Source organism: Amphibalanus amphitrite, unplaced genomic scaffold, assembly GCF_019059575.1.
Source record: "Amphibalanus amphitrite isolate SeventyFive unplaced genomic scaffold, NRLGWU_Aamphi_draft 000384F_arrow, whole genome shotgun sequence".
Taxonomy (NCBI): domain Eukaryota; kingdom Metazoa; phylum Arthropoda; class Thecostraca; order Balanomorpha; family Balanidae; genus Amphibalanus; species Amphibalanus amphitrite.
The window spans coordinates 156,462-177,792 of record NW_024881878.1 but is presented as its reverse complement, the minus strand read 5'-3'; the positions used below and the strand labels follow the sequence as shown (position 1 = coordinate 177,792).

The window sequence follows — 21,331 nt, the reverse complement described above, 5'->3', positions numbered from 1 at the left end:
AAATGCGGCATAACCTGAATTAGGAGCGCAACCCTCCAATCCCCGCTTCAGTAATCAGTTCCTGTATGAAACTTCACAAGGTGCGGTGTCTGTTGCGAAGATCAATAGCATGAGCGTGACGTTTGCGTGTATTTATCAGTTGGAAACAAATTTTCTATTTGAACACGTTTATTAGTGACTTTGGCATGCAGCATATTGGAACAGTGGGGTCTTTATCGGATCTGCGACAGCGCAGAGCCGACAATAGGTCACTGCCGACGATTTTCCAGACTGCCGTTGGATTCCCACTGAACACACACATATACGCGAGTACGGGAGTACACGGGTCAGTCGAGCGGGAGCCGCTAAGCGCTGCTCCCATAGACACTTCCTCAGGGGTCCCCTGCCGTCCTGTCGTGCCACTGATATTTGGCTGCGGATACACACGCTGCACGTGCACTCACGCACGCACATTTCAATAGCAGGGTACACCGAACAACGGGTGGCGCCCATACCCCGAAACAGACCCCCGTCTCCATAACGACACAGAGAAGTGATACAATCAAAACCATGTGGAAGTTCCCGGGAGACATACGCAACAAGGACGCGGTACATCTATTTAGTCAGGCAAAGGCACCAGACCAAAGGAGAATAAATACAGGAAACAGAGTAAATGAATACAATATTCATACAGATTACGGCAGCATCGTCATTCACGGGATACTGCCGATAATTTGAAGTGACAGAGTTTACATATCATGCTAGAACACATGTAATATTTCTACGCCCACATCATCACAATTTCCCCCATAACGCCTAAATAGGAACGATCCTGATCTTACACTCTGAGGTAAGACTTTGTACAGGGGCTCGTGGAACGTACTTACATCTGTTAAGTACAAGAAGCTACATGAACAGCAGTACCTTAAACACGCCTTGCTCATCAGTCAGACGAGCAAGGTCCTGCTTTCATCAATTGTCGCAATGATGAAATAAGGTGAAGAAGTAAGCCAAAACATTGAAAATGTTATGGTATGCTTGACAGTTCCAAACTCTTGCGCTGGTTAAAAAATTAGGCGTTTTGGCGTTCATGCCTCAATTCATTGAAGCACTGAACATCATTTAAATAAATAAAAAATGTCTGAAACAATGCAATATTTAAATAATCACAGTTCTATTAAAATGTTGGAATTACCTCGCCCTGAGAACATCTGTAAAGATCAAAGTCAAAATATTCGCCAAAGTTATCAGCAATACGTAAGTGACATAGAAGCCCCCAAACATTCGTATACAGGATCTGCTAGCTTATGGTACACATTGCACTGTCTGCCGCCGTCGCTACAGCTGGTGAAGCTCCATACAACAACTGATTATTTACATAGGAGAGAGCCACTAGCTGACAGACATTCAACAACACGGACAACAGACATCTTCTCGTGGTGTTGGTACGAGGTCACCCAGTCGCTGATCTAAGGTCAAGGACACGTTGACCCACGGTCAAGGACACGCTGGTCCAAGGTTACTGGTGAGTATGCCAGCACTTCATCCGCGAGAGCCACCGCTGCCGGCCGGCCAGGGCACGCGAGTTCGACGCCGTGACTACGAGATCGATTAGCCCGCGGCTCGAAATCCAGTGGTGCCATCTAGTGGCGACACGTCACACTAGTACTTGTTTGAGAAGCTCGAGATGGCGGCAGGGCTGGAGATCAGCGGCCTGGGCTGGGCTGCGCGAACAGAATGCCCTGGTACACGACGCCATTGAGCTCCATGCTCAGGACGAGACTGCCGTCAGCTGAAATAGGGAGAAAGCGGTGTTTATGCCACTATATGCTGCAAAAAATGCAGCAAAGAAAGAAAATAAGAGCGGTGAAAATTGCATTTATTTAGACATCTCAGATACAATGTACTTGTAGGGTATGACGGGCAAGCGAACCTGCGAAAGAATGCAACATGTCCAACGTTTGGCTAATTGAGTACACAAGTTTTACCTACCTTTCGAGGATATGCTCATTTTGGTGTGCGGCATCGACTCCATTTTGTTGTCGCCCTCCTCGGACTTTGCCCGTTTGTTGGGCGGCGACATGTTCTCGGGCATCTCGCGCTTCATCTCCCTCTCCCGCTCTCTCTCCAGCTCCAGCTCCCGCTCCCTGTGCAGCTCCAGCTCCCGGCTCCTGTCCCGCTCCAGCTGCTCCCGCTCTCGCTCCTGCTGCTCCCTCTCCCGCTCCTGCCTGGAGAAGGACAAAGGAACGCAAAGGTCAGCTTGACTTACTGTTGCTTTTTTATAAAACTGCAATATAGGGGAAACAAGATCAAGTGAGAAACATCGAAAATCGTCATTATTGAGACGACGTACAGGAGGGAGCCAGTAGAAAACAAGTAGGAGAAAAGAGTCAGCAGAAGAAGAGAATCCACGTACCTGGCCATTTCCCGTCGGACGCCCAGGTTGAGCGCCTCGCTCTGCGGCGCCGCTGGTGGGGGCGGTTCGGGGCGGCGGCCGGGCGGCGAGGGCGGCTGTTGCTGCTGCTGCTGGCGGTTGTAGAGGCTCCAGAGCGTCATCAGCGTATCGTTGGCTGATGGCATCACCGGACCACCCATTGCCGGCAGGAACGGCGAGCCTGCGGAGCGGAGAGCGTGGTTACACACAGGACGCAGAGGACTGTCTGACACAGGACGCTATCATCCCGCGGGCCAGGCAAGGTGAAGAGGTCTGAAGCGTAGGTACAGCCCACCGCTAAAGAGAGAGAGAGAGAGAGAGAGAGAGAGAGAGAGAGGTAATGTAGGGTTTTATCAATCTCAACGGTTGGCTTTGACTGGCGATTGTTTAATGCGGAGTGATCGAAAAGAAGATGTCAATAGCTAAAATTGCAGCTGCAAGGGTGACGATACATATAAGCTACATTCAAAGTTTCATTGTAGTCTGGTTAATCGTTCCTAAGCTTCAGAAGCAGAACATACCCATGACTGAAACCCCACATTACTTCTGCTGTGGACTGTACCTAAATACCTACGAGCGCAGGGCAGAGGCCCAGAACCGGAGCTGGACCTTGTGGCAGGCGTAACGGACACGGGCGCGCGTACAGTAGGTCTATTAAAAAAGTCCCCAGCACCAGTGGGCGCTGCATTCGCTGAGCCGAACCCCCGTCTGCCCGTCCCATATCGCGCCGGGCTCAGGTCAGGTAGGGTCAGCGGGACCGCTCGGTCCGGCCCGCGGGCGGTGGACGGGCGGCCGGTAACGCTTTCCGCCAGCCAGCCGTAGAATCCAATTCAAACGGGACGGCCACCGCTCAGCGCAGCGAAACCGGTGTTAAAGAATGGCAGTGGATGTTCATGGCCACAATGATTTTGAGATAGTCATTGTTAGCCCGTGCCCCACAGGAATGCCTAGACTCTCACGCCCTGTTGGAGGGGAACTGGGGATTGAGCATCATTCTTATAACTCAGCTTTGGGCATTTAAGTGGTATTCGAAGTAGCGTCAAAAGTAGCAAAAAGCAGAAAAAAATACTTCAGCCAATTTTAAATCAGGTCAGAGCAAAAGATCATGTCACCAGAGGTCATCGATGGTAAAATTTTGCTTGGACAGGGTGCGTTGCGCGCACCGGTGCATTGGGTTTCCAATTTCCATGGAAACAACAGACTCGGAAGCTCGTAACGCTAGCGTGGAGCCGAATTCATATCAACCGCCGCAACAATGCATGGCAGCGCAGCGCAGCGTGCTGCAGCGCGGGGCCGTGAAACATCGCCCAGGGCTATCCATGTGTCAGGGCAATCCAACCCACGTGATGGGCTCGGCCCCAGCGGAGCATGAGGCCCAGAACTCCCGCCCAAGCCCCCTGTCTCCCCCTAATTCCTGTCATCCTTCCCACTCTGAAATCGACCGAAAGAGCCTAACCTAACACAACAAGCAGCTCGCTTACCGCTATGTCTGAATAATATTGTCAGATTTAATTAAGGTCAACGGCTTAGCACGTAAATAACAGCAACTACCGTCTGCCACCATCGGTATTATGAGAAAACCAATTGCTTTTCCACAAACACTAAAAGTTTTAAGCTAAACTTGCACATGAAATTAATTTTACCAGCCTCGTGTTCCTCTTATCAAAACGCTTCGAATGAATCAAAAGTTGATCTTTAAAGGTAATTTGAAGAATTTGGCCTTTGTTCAAAGACATGACCTGACCAGAAATGGTCATGATGCATAGCAGGATATTAGATCCGTATCGTGGAACTTTGCAAACACTTGAGATGATTTCATAACTTAAGCATGTCTATCAAAATATTTGTTACATGGCTCATGTGTAAGCTGGGTGTGTGATCATGCTTACGAGTATGTTGAACGCAACTGATAATGTTCTGTTGGCCACAATTTCTATATTTAATTTCTCCTCCCGGATTTCATATTTTTATTAATGACACCTTAACGATGTCGAGAAAAAAACGCTTAGGAGATTTAACAGCCTGAGATACATTTAGTATAAGGAAGGGTCAAGTCTAGGGTTACTTTTATAAGAAAAGTCGAGAGGGAGAATTAAGTTCGGGGCAAGGGCGGATCCAGGGGCATCTGAAAGGGGGCCCAATGCCATAAGGTTTTTGTTAGGATGGCACCTGCAGAACCTTACCTACCCCCAAATCCTACTCTCTCCCCGGATTCTGGCCACTTAAATTGTTAGGTTGCCAAAAAATAAATTAGCTAAAAAAATATACGTAGGTAACCTTGGCGGTAAAGGGCGGGGGAGATCCCAACTTGACTGCGCCCTTGCAAATGTCAATCAGTAGTATCAACCTATTACCCTGGCCAAACATCAATTAGCGCCTTTCTAAATAGAGAGAGGTTAACACGTGACTATTTTTGCTAGGCCAAGACCGATTGAAGGACCCTGGTTCGAAGGAAGACCCCTGGTTCGCAGCGTGTTATGCGTGTTAATGTTAGAGGTCATGACCCCCGTCCCCCGCCAGTTTCTACGCCGACGCCTGTAGCGATATGTCAGTGATTTCGAAGAGACGGAAGAGACAAGACAAGAGACGGTCCCACCGACCATCCGATCAGTATCGGGTCAAATCTGTAGTTCCCGCTACACTGAACGTAAAATGGTTGGATGGAACCTCAAATTGAAAATGATCTAAGCGCCAGCAACGTTGATTGATGACTAGAGTCTGATCAACGATGATTATAGAATCTGAGTAGCGAATTGATTGAAAATGGGCTCAAAAATGAATTTGAAAGGGGGAAATTCCCCCTTCCCTCCCTAGCCGTTCACGCACAATTTGAAAGGGGAGCGGAATTTTCGAAGGGGGGAAATTCCCCTTTTCCCCCTTTAAAAGTTGCTCGGGGTCAAGGGTGCTAGATTCCTTCCGTCCTCGCTATCCTCAGGAAAAACCAATCCGCATCGCCCCCTTCATGGTTCCCTCTCTGGACTGGAGGTCACCCCACCAGCCAACCTGTAGTTGATGTCGGTTCCATTCCAGGACACATAATCCTCTTCGGGTGACCGTTGGGGAGACGGCTGGACCGCCCCCGCGACAGGGCAATCGTCCCACGGGAACAGTCACGCTTCCGCAAATCACTGTCGCTGGCTCGCACAACCAAATTACTACACCAGAGCATAGTTATGTCATAGAGCTCTGCAAGGGACTTCTCAGACCGAAAAAGATGGCTCCCAACAAAACAAACAATTTTATCATTCATTTTTGCATCTCATCAGGCACCACCTGTTTTCAGGGTGTTTATTATGCGTTCCGTCCAAAAAAAAGCGCAGTTCAACTTTCTCCCATTGACTTCAGCGATCTCAAAATTGACCCGACCTTTCTGTCAGCAATGTCAAACTTGCAAAAAAAAAAAAACGTTTCAAATACATATACTGTTGCCCATTGAAATCGCTGAAGGTTCTAAAGCGATCGGTTAGTCGATGTATTTAGATATGATGACTGATGAGCACAGGAACTTTCCTTGAGGTAAGGTCACTTAACGTGACCTGGTGCTATGACCTTGAATGACTTGACTTGGGCGGGAAAAAAATGGGTCATTTGAAATCTTAAAATGTTAGATTTTAACAATAATTGCAAACACTATCCCGGCCAAATAGTGAGTGAGAAGGGAGCGATTCCCCAACCCCATGTTTAGCTCCTATAATTGAGCTAACTGCTAGAGCCTCGCGGGGAAAAAAACGAGCGCTTGCGTCGTTACGTGACGCAGCGACTGTTATCCCATTTTAAAATATCAGTGACCTCTTAGGGCAGGTCAAGGGCCCCAAGGCATTGGATCGGTTTTTGGTGAATAACTTCGCCAAAAATGGTCGCATTATCGTCATTTCGATACAATCGTGTTTTCTGTTCTCAGACGCGTCGATTTATATGCTTTTTTGCTTAGGTGAAGCAACTTAGGATGTTTAGGTCAATGACATGTTAGGGCAACACAGGTCACGAAGCTGTTGAAAGGAGGACATGTTGCATAACATTTGATTCGGCAAGTCTTGCAGAGTCCATTGATGGCTGTCCCGACTGGCTAGCTCATTTTGATCGGGAGTTATTGACGAAGCACTCCTATTGACGAGCACTCCGTCACGCAAGGTGAACAATGCAAAAGTAAAGCATTAAACCTTGCCAAGAATGTATGAAGTCACGATTTCATGTGCTTGAGGTATAGTTTTTAGGTCATTTCCGACGCCAAATTAACAGTTTCCATATTTTCCCATTATGCTTATATGACACTAAGTGCGTTACGGATTGGCATCATTTTATAACCGACAACCGTGCAGTCTGCAGAGGTTTACTTAAGACGTCATAGTTAAGTGACCTGACATGAAAACGTGGTTGATTTCAAATGATCCGGCTTGAATCAAATGTAAGGCATATGAAATGTCAGCCTTCTATCATCAGTGTGCTTTGAGCTACCGCAAAAAAAAATACATGGTGGCGGCATCCATCCCCTCTTCTCGGCCGGCGAGGGTTAAACCTCGTTTCGAATTATTGCAGATAATGATGCGACCTAAAACAAAGCATTTATCTGTGTCTAGAACGGCCGCTGACTTGTTGGACAAGATCCCCAATCTTAATTTGCTAGATGGGAATAAAATACTCGGCATATGATACATATATACCCCACGATTTGCCCTCGCGCTAAGTCAATTCTAATCATCACTGTCGCTTTTTTATCCGAGATGATGTCGCCGCTAAACGGGTTGTTTTGTTTGCTTGCTTGCGTTGAATGGTCATTACGGATTATTGAAGGATTATGATATAATAGGAATGGGGCAAGGGAGGATATGCACTGCAGTGCAGGTGTTTAATTTAGATCACAAAGGCATCATTTCCGGCATCGTGCAGAGTCACTGTCTTCCCCTCCTCTGCACTGCGGCATCTCTGCGCCCCACGCACGGCGTCCTCACCCCACGGCCGGCCGCCGCCAACTGACCCACTCGCCGGGCGCCGCGACCTGACCCGTGTCACTGCCGCGGCCTGCGCGTGCGCAATAGAGTCGGGGCTGGAATCCGGGGGTTCGGCCGGCCGGCCGCCTCTGGAGCGGGGGACTTTTTTAGTAGACCTACTGTACGAGCGCAGTGCGGGAGGCCTGGGCCGAGGGCCGGGCGCAGCGAATTCAGGCGCGCGTACGAGCGCAGTGCGGGAGGCCCGGACCGGAGCCGGGGTTTCCGGACCATGAATCACCTGGCCTTGATCGGTCGCCGGCGAGCTGCATTGTTGGCGGCGCGCCAATTATTGATCATTCATTCCGGCCTGCATCGGCCCTGAACGGCGGCGGCGATTATATGCAAATATAAGTTACATTCGGTCGATTTATCATCGTTAACTAGCGTTATGGGCGGGCGGCGGCGGCACCCATCCACGTACGGGCCCTCCCGCCGAGTGCTGAACTATCCTGTCGGAAATGACTAACTTGAAATCCCGCTGGTCCTTTATGAGCAATATGGAGGGTGATGGGTGCACGGTGCACCGCTTTGCAGGACTGTATTTTCGAATTGCGCTATTGAACTTTTATTTGAGCAGTAACTGATGATGAGTACATTCAGAGGCAGAAGAGCAGAGAGACCGTAAAATATTACAAGCATAATATGATATACAAACACCCTTTATGTAATACGATGCATTGTTCATTGGTACGCAGTACCTATGATGCTCGCTTCTTGTGAAGTTATTCCCCTCATCTCGTGATATTAGGAATACCAATAAATGGGAGTGAACTGCTCTCCTAGAGACCATAAACACCTTGACGATAAACAGTCAGTAATCATACTTGATATGCGCATGACCGCGCGATCAGCCCGCCTCGAGCATTGCCCGCGCCGGCCCGGTCCTCTCGCGGTCAGATAATCGCCTCACGTCCAAACCCCTCGCCTCTTCATCTTTCCATTCCATCCCCTACCAAACCGCGCTGTGGCCGCGGCCGGCGCCGCGATGTCTTTAAAATAGTCGTTTAATTATTCTGTTTGTGCCCGGGGTTCGGGCCAGATGTCGGATCGGGGATTGATTCGATAATGGCCGATTACGGAGGGCCGCACGCCCGAGGATCGACATAATGGCCGCCATTACTGGACGCCGCCCGCCGGCCCGCCGCGCCGCCGGCACCCCCGAATAATGAATATACGATGATGATGTTGACATGATAGCCGCTCGCCGGCGGTCCTTCGGGCAGAGAGGGAGGTGTGCCGAGATTGGATGACGATTGACGCCTCCTGGATGAAGAGGGTAGGTAGGGTGGCATTTGCCTGTGTGAAGGGTCACGGGAAGACGCTCCAGAGTTTCAAAAAGGTTTCTGTACACATTTCTACAGGAAGAAGACTTGCGTCACCTTCACTGCATTGATAAAGGAATGATAAAGCGAGGACAGAAGGGCCAACAAATCAATAGGCTGTGAGAATGCTACCAATACCCGCTTGGTTTCCTTTCGACAGGCCTGATGAACATGGTTTTTAGTCGCTCTATGTGCTAACGCCACCAACACGCTGCGGTTTGCTCTGTGTCCACGGACCAGTACACCACCTGGTAGTTAATCGCTCATAATTGCTAGGACGGCCGCATCAGTTTGGAGCGGGATGGGCCCCGTTCAAGGCCACCCTGCCATTGATAAACAGAACAGCATTCGGTCTACCCGAACATCCGGCGGCCGAAGAACCGCTGCCCCGGGCGTGCCGAGTGGCGCAGAAAAGCCCGATGGCGCTCGGTTAATATGCGCACTGACGGTTCCCGGCCGGGCTGGGGGAAATTTATGCGTCTGTCTTTGAAGGGGTGATCGATAATTGGCGGAGTTTTAGTTATTAGCGTCGATCATAATTGCAAAAGATCCCACATCTAAATAATAATTTCGCCACCATCAAAAAACTTCGCCGTAGAAATTTGGTCATTCACATGCAGGACTCCAGCACTAAATCAAAGATTGACGCTTTCCTATCATTCAAATAGTCACAAGAGCCAATTTCCACGGCACACCAGCATGGTGGTCCAATGGGCATCCAGGGGTGTCCAGCGGGTCTTTTGGATCCGGGATACTCACTGGGCGGCATGGGGTGTCCTGCGGGTCCGTTGGATCCGGGGGCGGCCGGCCGGCTGGTGACCAGTGACAGCGGAGACAGACCCTGCTGGTGCAGCGATGTCGGCATCGGCATCCCGTTACCGAGGCCGAACGACGGAGCCATTTGTCTGCAAAGAAAGACAAAATATATTAGCATGATGCTCCTGCATTGGCGTGTAGTGTTCTCACGCATGTGAATTCAGTAACCGTTCATTTTCATTCGAGTCGAGCAAATGATCCCGCTTGGTATGACAATGGTTAATTATTGTGGCGCACTTTGCTAATTGTTGCGAAAAAATGAAACGTCCATGACTCGACGGTTTTCTGCTGGCGTCAAACGGTACACTCCGCAATTACACTCATGGCCTGTATTCAACAAGGAACTAACCGCATGGCCGTCTCATTACATGTTAATCACCTTTTGACATGATTCTAGAAATCAGGCGCGCGGCTTTCCAAGTAAGTGGTCCCCACCCTCGGCCAACACTGCAACTGTGGCACCTAGAGACATTTGCAGCGGCCCCCACACCAAAGGTCGCGATGCCTACCACGACTTATTGGCCTTTGACCTTAGTGGTTCCTGAATTGAGAGTTCCGCTCGACTGTCGATAATGGAAACATCCCTCTTGCCCCGGACTACGATTAAGAGCCGATACTGTGATTGTTCCTATCACACCCTCCCTGACATTGCCTTATAGCTCTCCCTGACAAGTCCCCCATCCGTGACCTAGCTTAGCCCCTCCCCTTCTATGACCTGACGACACTCACCCGGAGAGGAGCGGCGAGCGCTGCACGAAGTCGGCATAAGAGTTGTTGGTGTAGCTGCTGCGTCGACCTTCCCGTCGGTTGCCGTCGACGGCGGCCTGTAGCTCCGAGGGGCTGCTCAGACCCTCCTTCTGACATTCCTGCGGGTACAGGTACTTCATGTACCTGAAAAAAGAGAAAACGTTATTATATTTGTGTCTGGAAACGCAGTTCTTAGGTATAGGCTTGTCATGGAACAAGCTGAACAGAGCAAGTATTAAAAGACGTCGAACTCGGCCCGTGTACTACAGCTCTTCTCTCTTCGCGTCTCGCGATATTGGCTTCACCTATCCTACTCTCCCGCCCACCTATCGAATCGAAATTCAGCCTCCGGTCACGGGCCGGTCATTTCTGCCAGCTCGTCCGACCCACGTCCTTCCACTGATGAAGGCATCACGGGTCGGGCGCGGCGCCGGCGGCGTCCGGCCGTCACTCGACGCCGGCCGCGTCCGCCCTCCGTCCGGGCGGGCCCGCACGGAGGTCCGCAGAACATCGCAGCGTACCGTGACGTCATGGATGGTGGTTGACGTCATCAAGGATTGCGGACAGCGGTGCATGACTGTGGTGGGATCCCCCGCGATGTGTTCGCGAGAAGCTGGGACGTAGCTTTGGTAAGTTATTGCGTCTTTGGTGTTCATGGATGGTGAGATCTAACTATGTCGGCAGGACAATTACCATACCACCAATGCAGGAAACAGACAAGGTCAGGTGCAACTATAAGCCCGATGGCCCATTGAGTGATGCCGTTGATTTCGGGAAGACTGTCGACCAAGACCCAACCGCCTAGCCGCCTTCGCCGCTACCTCTCCACCGCGCCGGAGAGTCATAAAGCGCGATATCAGCCGCCGATCCACGGTCGCCGCCGCCGGCAGCACCTTCTCCGAGTCATTAATCGGGCTGAGTTCGGAGAAGGCGCCTCCGACCGCGGCGGCGGGCCCCGACCGCCAGCCGCGGCCGACGCTGCCGTGCGGCGGACGCGTTAGCCGCCCGCTTCACTGATATGAATCCGGGAATTGTCGGGCTGAGGCTGCGGCGCCGGTATTACGGTGCCATTGTCCCGGTGTAATTCGAGTCGGCTCGGAGGCCGGCCGGCCGCCGAGGCCACTGGCCGACTGTAATCAGCCTGCAATCGGGGTGCAGTCGCGCTGCAATCGGACTCGATGGTGCGTGCGGGCTGTAATCAGACGCGATTCAGCGGGCGAGATGAGTGCGTGCGCCGTTTTACGGCATGTGATCAAACTTGGGCGTGGCGCATCTCGCGGAGTTCGAAGGCCTGCTGAAGAGAGCGGTGAAATTGGGTGGTGTCGGCGCACAGAGCACTAGAGTGCGTTAAGAAGAGCGTCGTTATTCGCCCCAGCCTTGAAAGTCGGTAGAGTTATATCGTAATAATCGTCGAGAGGGACGACGGAAATTGCTTTACACACACGCACTGCCGCTGGGAGCTTCTGCATACAAATTGTAGCATCTTTGAGGCAGCTCGGATGCGCACTGGCTAAGTTGGTCTGACGCTCGCGTGACTGAGTGAGATAGGGTATCACGGGAAGAGTTGATTGTAATCTGCACTTTTTATTCACAGCAATAGCTCAGGTCTGCATGTCTGTCATCAATCTCGCTTTATGAACTCTCATCGCTCCGTCTTCTGGCGAACAGCCGCTGCATTTGCGTAATAAGTATCAAAGGCTCATATCTCACCATTTTAAACAAGCTAACTCGGCACTCCGGCTATCCGTATAATCATACGCCCAGCTTCCCCCAGACGCTGTCGATTAGCCGCACCACTCAGCCTCTGTTCGGCTCAGTTTCGGGGAACGGCGGACCCCATCAGCACGAACGGTCCGGTCCCGGCGCGTTTCTCGGTCTGACATTAGCTGATATTAAGATGCTAATGCCGGTCTCTAATTGTTGGCCGGCTGGCCTGCGGGCCTCACCCCTCAGCAGCCCCTTCTCGGGGCGCTCTTCAACCCTCCGACGCGCCAGACTCGGTACGCCACCGTAGGCAGTGCTAATGCATTGTTGGATAATGCACGGTTAAATACGCAGACTGGCCTGCTAGAAGGGAGTAATTATGCGCAGCGCGTGCTAGGGGCATCTCAGTGGCCTGCAGTGAGCAGTGATGAGGGAACTCGGGAATCAGGCTAAGAAGCACCGACAACGGCGCTACTGACGTCGTATAGTTATGACGGCATCGACACGCCGTCAACGATGTTATACGTCATAGTGATGTCATACAAGATCCTGCAGCACCAGTGGCACCAGTGGATGGAATGCTGTATCCAGAACGCCGTGTAAGGGCCTGTTTTGTTCTCACTTGTACTTACGCCAAACGGCCAAACATCCTCCCTCATCTCATCCCCTGGATCGTGAACGGTCTGAGCGGCCAGCCGGCGTGTGGCACCAATTAACCCCTCATCCCGACGATCGGCCCTAAATCATCCACTCTCGTTACCTGCAATCGATAGTTGGATTCAATTACTCGCTGGAGCCGCCTGCCTCGCGATGATGGAGCCGGCCGCGGGTGGCTAGCGCTGACCCTTCGCGGGTGCGCCGGCGCCCATCAGCCTCCCCAATATCTGCCACTCGCGTGCGCGACGCCCGGCACTGGCTCCGAAATGGCCGCACGCCGATTGTGTAACAAATCGTACGAGGTGTAACGGCGTGCTCCAGGGTATCGTAACGCGCTCGTTTCGCGGAAGTTCAGCGAACGGGTCCGGGGTGAGCGGAGCGGGCAGACTGGCGGAGATTCGGATTTGATAGGCGTGCAAACAAATTTTGATGGTTGGTGATGAGAGGGTGGTATGCGATGCTGATTTGAAAATAATGCACCCATTGCTGTTTATAGCATCGGCAGAATTTTCTCTTATTTTGATTTATAGCGGGATATAAACCATTTCTTACATTTGAATGTTTTTTTTTTTTGCTAGCATACAAATTTTATGAACTGAGTAACCATGGCCGAGCAAATACGAACATGAGCCAATAAAAACATATATTTTACTCACTGTGTTCTGAGAGTAAATGCAGCTGATGTGATGGAGGACGGCAACTTTAGGCCTTTGATGATCTCCTGCCACAGTTTCTTGTTGATGACTTCTACCAAGCCGCCACGCGCTACCACCAAGTTGTAGAGCTCGTATAGATCGAGCACCTGTTTCGCCATGATAGGAAGACGGTTGATCGGTGTGCCTGAAAAGAAAAGAAAAATACATAAAACACAAGCCACATCGAGCATCGACTCATGCAGCTTATGCATCCTTGATGACAGACTCATCATCCTGTAGGTTACGGTGCTTGTAAAGAAGAGGCAAACACCATATAAATGACATCACAAAATCATCTGATGATTCACCTGCAACAAACCACTAATAAAACAAACAGACCGCCGCGCTCTCGAGTTGTTCCATTGTGCGGCTCCCTTCTACCATTCGGTCACCGCGTGTTATGACTCTGGCACGCGGACTGGCTCTCGGGGCACCTGTGACACGATCGTGGAGACGATAGCGGCGCATGGGGACGGTCGTGGCGCGGTGCGGCGCCACCTTTGTGTTCCGCCGCCGAGACACGCGCGGCGCAGAAAAACCTCTGCGGCGGCTGAAAGGCCGGCCGAGGGGTCCAGCCGGCGCCGGACGGCAGCGACCGATCGGCACCGCTTTTTGCCGACATTGTTCGCATGGCACGCTCGATGTCGACCCGATATCAGTCTTGGGTGGATGCCGCGCGCCGCGGGCGGGGGCGGGGGCGGGGGGGGGGGGCGGGGGCGGCGATCGGAGATGCCGCAGCGATGGTCACCGACATGCGTCCAGCTGCTGTTTACATATTTCAGTCCAGCGGCGTGAGGTAGGCCGCAAAAACGACGCCCCCTAATCCGACCGAATCGTTCCGCTGTGCGGGCCGCAGATGTGAAATATGGCCCCATCTGCGGCCAGATTACCAGCGGAACACACCAGGTTTGATATTCAAACAGAGGTCGGACGCACAATGGCACCGGCTTTGTCTAGTGACGTCAAAAATATCTGCCTCGTTTGTCATTTGAAATCAAAGAAGCAGCTGTTGGCGGCCGGGCCGGGCGCGCCGCGCGCCGCTGAGACGGTGGCACGGGACTGTGAGAGGGTGACCAGGGGTGCCACGGGGACTGGAGCACGTTCAGCTGAGAGGTGGGTTTATGACGAGTAAAACAGCAGTGGTGCTACCGAGCCAGAACGGGCCCACGGGGACGGCAGCTACCGCGCAGCCATAAACGGAAAACGAGACGGGGGGGGGGGGTGACGGTTCACCTGTCACATTTCTGGGTACAGATTATGCTAGTTACTATGTAGCCTGAGCTGAAATGCATTGTAATCCACACATAAAATTCATGCAATGGGCTGCACCATTGCACTAATCTTTCGAGTCCTTGCCAAAATAACCGAGAAATAGATTTTTGAAGCCATTTATTTATAGTATCATCCGTCTGTGTCGTCTTCCTGATAAAATGCAGCAAAACGAAGCACTAAACCAGGTGTATTGTCTGATATCGCATGAACCTGCATAGTGCATATATGGCTTCTGAGCCTTTCCTTTCGTCCGGAACTTCGGCTCTTTCGTCAGTCAGCAGCCCTTCCTCTGGAAAGCACAGCAGCCGAACATACCGATCATTCCTCTGGCTTGTTTCGGCCGGCGGAAAAACTCGGCCGTTCGTCAGCGGAGGTGTGCGGCGCTGCCCGCTCCCGCCGGGAGCTGCTGCGTGGCGCTGGGTGGCCGGCCGGCCGACGCCGATTTATGATAATGTTTTTATCCGGCAGCGGCGGCCGTCTTCCCGATTTTCGACCGTTTTAATTGCCGTTTTATTCCGGAACGCTGCGCTGATAGCCAATGCGCCATTGTTTGCTGGCATTCCAGGCGGTCGTTTCGTTGGTGTTTTGTCCCACAGGAACTTTAAATAAACCCGTAAAGTGTGACGCGACAGGTGAACAATAAATCCAATCTCGGGTAATACATCGATGTCGATCCCCGGAATCAGGTAATTTATCTCGGTAAGTATTTACTGGAGGCATTTAAATTCGCTACAAACACTACACGCAGGCTACGTGTTCTGCAGGTGACTAAACCATGGATACTGCTTTATCTGATCATGTGAAGCACGGCTGCCAGCCTAACCAAAGAAAGCAGACTGCCGCTAATTCGCATATCTAACAGTTAGCAGGCTGGATTATTGCTGTCTATCACATTTTCATCACTCTAAAAGCCTAACTAAGGGTGACCCGATGAGCGCATCCTAAGAGCCTCCTGGTGCCCGAATCCTTCCGTCATCGGATGGTGTTTGTTTGACCAGTCCACGGTCCCCTCACAGCACCATATGCGCCAAATAAATGGCCGTTTTTCTCACCAGGTAGGTGGTTATTATTGTTCAGGGCGGAGAGGAGGCAAAAACTGCACACCGGCGGAAATAATTGATATAAAATACAGCTCGGCGCCATCCGGAGGACGTAAAAGAGCTCCGTGGAATAATTAATGGGGTGTGTTTGGACCCGGTAAAGGGTGGACTCATCGACACCTTACTAAGCCCATCCCTTTGTCCACTATACCGTCAGTCCTGTTCTCCCTAAGTCACTCCCATCAAGGTTTGAACTCCTAAGGCACGCTCACTTTAGTTCCTCCCTCCCTCAACTCGGCCCATTTTCATCAGTCGTCCCTTCGCTCAGTCCACTCCCATCAGTCCTGTCAGAAGTGTTCAATCATCAGTCTTATCCTCCTTAGCTCATTATCATCAGTCCGTCTCGTCCTTCTTTTGCTCACTCAGTCCTGTTCTCCCTCAGCCCAACGAGTCTTGTTCGAATGAAAGCTTGCTAAACAGGACTTCCCTGCAGCTACATAGTTGTAAAGTTAAGCGGCAAGGCATGATCATTGATCACGATCAAATGTATGATCAAGTTTATGATGAGTTGTTGAGCCAAGAATTATGATGCAACGCTCGTGCTGCCTGAATTGGCATTAAAATCATTTACTATCCCCGAAACGAGAATGAAAATTGAAAACATGACCACGTTTTTCTTGTTCATCATGACTCGTAAGTTTATCATAACAACTCAATCCGGTATGACCTGCAGAATAACATGACATCACAGGGAGTCGAATGACAAGTACATTGGCACTCCGGCACCTGAATTTTGCACCTCTACTAGCCGCGTCCCGTCTTTCCGACTCTGTCAGTCACCCCATCTGGACACTGTCTGATTCCCATCAGTCGTCGTTCTCACGGGCGAGTCGGCTGTTTATAGTGCCGGCTCCCCGCTACGAACCCCCACCCGACCCGACTGGGTCCCGTCCACCCCTATCGAATCCCCATCCACACCGCAACGCGGACACCGCACGCCCCCCGCCGAAATAATCCGATCCCAGCCCTACCCACACGGATTACAGCAGCTCAATCAAACGGAATGAAACGCGAAAGGACGGTGTGTCCGATGCGTCCACCCACTGTCACTATCACAGCGCGAGGCTGTCCGGGTCGTATGGTATGGGGCGGGCCGACGGGCGCCGGCTACTGGCTCCAGACTGGCGCCGCAAACACCATCTCCATGCCCGGGCAGCTGAGACAAAGGCGGCGACCGTTTCCCAGGGTATTACCGATTCACTGGGCGCCCGGGGGCCGGCGGCGACACGACCGGTGAAGAGGCATTCCCGCGTGACATGCTAACTGATCACACACAACCGATCTTCGGTCATCAGGTCACCGGTTCACCGGGAATGCGGCCAGGGCGGGACCACTGGCGTAGGTAATGCTACCGTAATGCTGCCACGCTACCGTGACACTGCCGTAGCGCTTCCGTGACGCTGTCGATCGTCACAAGCGTGACGTGTTGCGATGCAGCGCGGCGGCGTTACTGCGCACTGCACAGGCGAGCCGGTAGTAGTCGTCATCATGGGACGGGTCATACTAACGTTCGTATTTGATTATCATTCACCTCGGACTCTGGACTGTAATCGCCACGCCCCGTGTGGATTGTCCATGAAGGTAATACAATACAATACAATACAATACAATACAATACAATACAATACAATATACTGTTACCTGTCGGGTACAACGGCAATTTGCATGCAAGCGGAAGTTCGTCTGTTTGTGTGATGTCTTTTGCTGATCCTACGTAGCCCAAGCCGAGCGTTCCGTGCTTTCTGAGTTCATTCGTCACCGTTATTCCATACCTGCCTCAGTTGTGACTCCTCGCCACCCAGGTAGGATCTTGAGGCATCGATATGCTGGCCATTTGAAGCATGCACTCGGATATCACAAGCAACGGATAGGCTTTAAACGTGATCAGAGGCACGGAGAATGAGAAAGGTTAGAGATTTGAGATAACTTGGTTTTGACAGCCTGGAAGGAAGACAGAAAGAAAATCGGTGGTTTGAAGTGAATCCCCATGCATAGTGTTGATAGTGTCAAGTCTATTATTACAAGCTCAAAGCTTCAGAAGTCTTACCTCGATTCTGCATGAAGCGAAACAGCTCGTCCAGAAACTCCTTTCTTTTCGGATTGTCGTCGATCTCGTACAACTGAAAGAGAAAAATGTATGGCTGATATAACATCATAAGACACACTAAATAAAGTTTACCCATTTCAAATTTCAATTTAAATAAATAAAGAAAATCAGCCTAGAGACATGGCCGCTGAAGCATTATTACAAACCACGAAATGTTCCGGGTCTGAAGGGCGCTATTCGGAACGAAACAGGTTGGCATACCTGTTCATTGCATATAATTGGTTCTTCGTAACAATAACACGGCGCCCTGCATGAGATCATGCGATAGCTTTTCGCATGAAACAGCTCACATCAACCGTTTATGGTCTTAAAAATTGGTATTTTAGTGTCGGAGAAAATGCCACAATGGCATTGAGCAAGCGCTTAAACGTAAAATGTTATGCAGTTTTAACCGCACAGCCAAAAGAAGTATGGCCGACTGAAATCTTCCGCCACTTTCTAACACAATTACAATGAGAGTTTGACAATGCTGTCGGCGTCTATAGCAGTTTGATTAATCACTTGGCCGTGCTATTGGCCTATTGGCCATGAGATGGCGGCACTACCCGTTAATAAATGATCTTTCCTTCTGCCAGCGCACCCCCAAAACTTCCAATAAAACCTGTCCCATCATCAGTCTTCTGCTGCCCCGACATTATTAGACAGCGCCTGTGCTACGGTATAGCATAGAGGCACTGTGGGAAAATCAGCTTTCAAGTCGAAACATTAAGTCGTGCTTTAATTGTCCGTTTGATGGGGCTGACAACTGAGGAGAGTGTTGCTAGTCCAAAGGCAAAATAAATTAATTCGACCAAATGTTTTGAAAAACATGTGTTCCTCACGACGCCACTATTATGCCATCTTACGAGCATTGCTGCAGCTCATCTCCCAATAATGCAAAAATGTGACATTTGAGTGAGCTTCATTTTTTTCATGAATGTTTCCAAATAGTGTTAATAAATAAACTGGACATTCACAACATAACACCTTCTTTTTCTAAAATAATATACAAGTTCATTAAGTGAAAGGGTTAACAAAAATGTCTTTAAATCGGGACCCCGTTCCGATTAATCCGATGAAGTGCTAATCTCTCCGTGAGACATTGGCGGTTTACTACCGTGATAGATATCCACCGTTAAGTGTTTTAATCGCAATAAGGAGTTGACAGGCACATAATTAGCTTGCGATACGAGCGATTTATATGAGTTGAATTCAATCAGCCTGTAATAACCCCGAATCGCATGGAGCATGAACCCAATAATTACGGGCAAAAGCACGGAGACCGGCGTGACGAATTGGCTGTTGCTAGTTCGCCATTAATTCTGACTGGTCCACTGTCGATTCGCCTCGTCCGCTCGCCAGAGTACAGTTTTGATTATTCAAACGCTATCTGGTAATGATCAAAGGTAGGCCGATTACCGCCGAGCCGAGGACAGGGGCCAGTCGCACCGACAATCGCATGTTAATGCACTACTGATTCATAATACGGGGCCGGCCATAAGTCATTGGCTCATAATGAACGGCAGTCGCCGCCGCCGCCTAACTAGACTCTATTTGAATTACAAATCGGACAGATTAAAGAGATAGGGTGGCCGCCGCCGGCGACCCAGGGAGAGCCAGGGTCCCGGTCCCCCGAGATTGCGATCGTTTGTCAATGACCAGAGGCAAGTGCTGTGCAAATACGGGCCATCAGGAGGACCGGCCGGGTCCTTCACAAACAATCAACCAGCGGCAGTGATTGGACTGTCGGATGACTGCCCGAGAGACATGGCTTGTGGAGGAGGATAGGTGAACGCGTGAAGAAGTGCTCATTTATTTTTGTTAGCAAATTGATCAGAGATGGAAAGGATCTTGTTTTAAAAGCGGCATGCGTCGTCTCTTCTATGTTCATAAAAAGGCAGCGTGTGAATGGTAGGTACCGATCGCATGGGTTTCAACAGCAATTTAGCAGAGCCAAATCGGTAAAAAAGGCCAATTTAGCACGCCGTAAAAAGACTTGCTCCCACCGCATCCGGGCGCCTCAGGGGCATTGAAATACGCGCTCAGTTCCGTTCTCTGAATGTTTAATCTCTTCGGTTAGGAACAATTCAATTGGGGTGTAGTTAGTGGACGAGTACAGGGGAAGCCATCAGTTTGACTCAATTTTCTTACGGTAATAGAGACAGCACCGCCTAATAATCCGATAACTGGGACAAAGCAGCGGGGAACAACTCACAATACTAAGCGCAAGATTTAATCAACTGGCTGCTTCTTGCGAACCTCTCACAAAGAAGGCAGGTCAATTTTGTCTGTTTACTCCTCTCCTCAGAGACTGAAACAGAGCGACCGGTTAGACTGTTTTCCGATGGTACCGTCAATACCAGGGAAGCGAAATGGCAAAAAAGTTGATTTGTTCGAAAATGTCTGTGTCGGGAGCGGAAACAATGTTTGACTTCTAAATTCTAACGGGAAACTTTGTCTATGAGTCAAAAGACATTATATGGTCCTAATGCTTCTATTTAGATATGTATAGTTATGTCGACTGACAGTGCCATTTCTGTGCTTAAAAAATGACATAACCTGAGCGTTGCATTGAAGAGAACGACACCGAAGGCGTTTGTTGGGCTCGGAATAGGGCACAAAGCCTCTCCCCTATGTGTTGACATACCGTCGCGCAAGCCGGAGTCAATCTTTATCTATAATATCCACCTTGTCCGAATTTCAGCTTGGATACTAGTCAGTGGGACTAAAACGTGATCTTTCAATGGGATTGTAACGTTAATCTTGAGTAAATCTGTGTGTATCGCTATCTGTATGATGATGGGACAGGCTTTATTAGAAGTTTGGGAATGCGTTGGGAGAAGAAATATTATTTATTAACGAGTAACTAGTGCCGCCATCTCACGGCCAAGAGGCCAATAGCAGGACCGAGTGATTGAAAAAGGATGACACGTCATAGTATGTCTTTTGTCTATCTTCGTTTTTTTTCTGTCGGTAATTATTTAATTTGACGGACTGTTCTCGGTTAACCATTTTGTCCGCAGCAGCATTGCAGCGAAGCATGTGTCGGACCATAATCAAGGTTTATTTCGGAGCACACTGTCCGTTGCTAGGCAACCAACTCTGTAGCGATTAAGATAGGTGAAGCTAATGTTGTGTACGGGGTGTGAAAATCCCACTTCATTGTTCCTCTAAGCCCGAACAGCGTGCTCTGTTTCCTGTCATAAAATGTGCGTCAAAGCTTGTGCTGCAACATCTGCGCCAAGAACGCTAACCGGGACAGTGCTCGTGGCTTGGGCGCGTAATTAGCGCGAACATAAACTGCCGAAACCCTGCAATTAGGCCGTTATAAATCGGGGAATCCGAGTTCTGCTTTCTAAACACGGCGATTAATTTGATAGGAATCGGGCGGTGTCGACATGTAGACAGTTGAGGTTCCCACAGCGAGCAATGTGGAACCACAGCCACCACCAGTCAACATTTGGAGAGTTCCACTTAGCTAAACTCAACGATGAGTTGGTGTTCCGTTATCGAATTCACCGCCTTAGCATG

The 21,331-nt window shown here is 50.3% G+C and overlaps 1 protein-coding gene across 1 annotated transcript in view; it reads right to left on the bottom strand.

The window, feature by feature from the left end:
• Positions 1–150: 150 nt before the first annotated feature.
• The window catches only part of LOC122390155 (AT-rich interactive domain-containing protein 3C-like), a 41,459-nt gene continuing 20,278 nt past the window's right edge, over positions 151–21,331 (bottom strand). The window contains exons 5-11 of the mRNA XM_043382838.1: positions 17,762–17,834; positions 13,304–13,487; positions 10,269–10,430; positions 9,483–9,628; positions 2,396–2,594; positions 1,972–2,207; positions 151–1,771 (exon numbers count right to left, since the gene is read on the bottom strand). Of these exons, the coding sequence (XP_043238773.1) occupies positions 1,686–1,771; positions 1,972–2,207; positions 2,396–2,594; positions 9,483–9,628; positions 10,269–10,430; positions 13,304–13,487; positions 17,762–17,834 (1,086 nt within the window). The 3' untranslated portion in view covers positions 151–1,685. The remainder of the gene's footprint in view (positions 1,772–1,971; positions 2,208–2,395; positions 2,595–9,482; positions 9,629–10,268; positions 10,431–13,303; positions 13,488–17,761; positions 17,835–21,331) is intronic.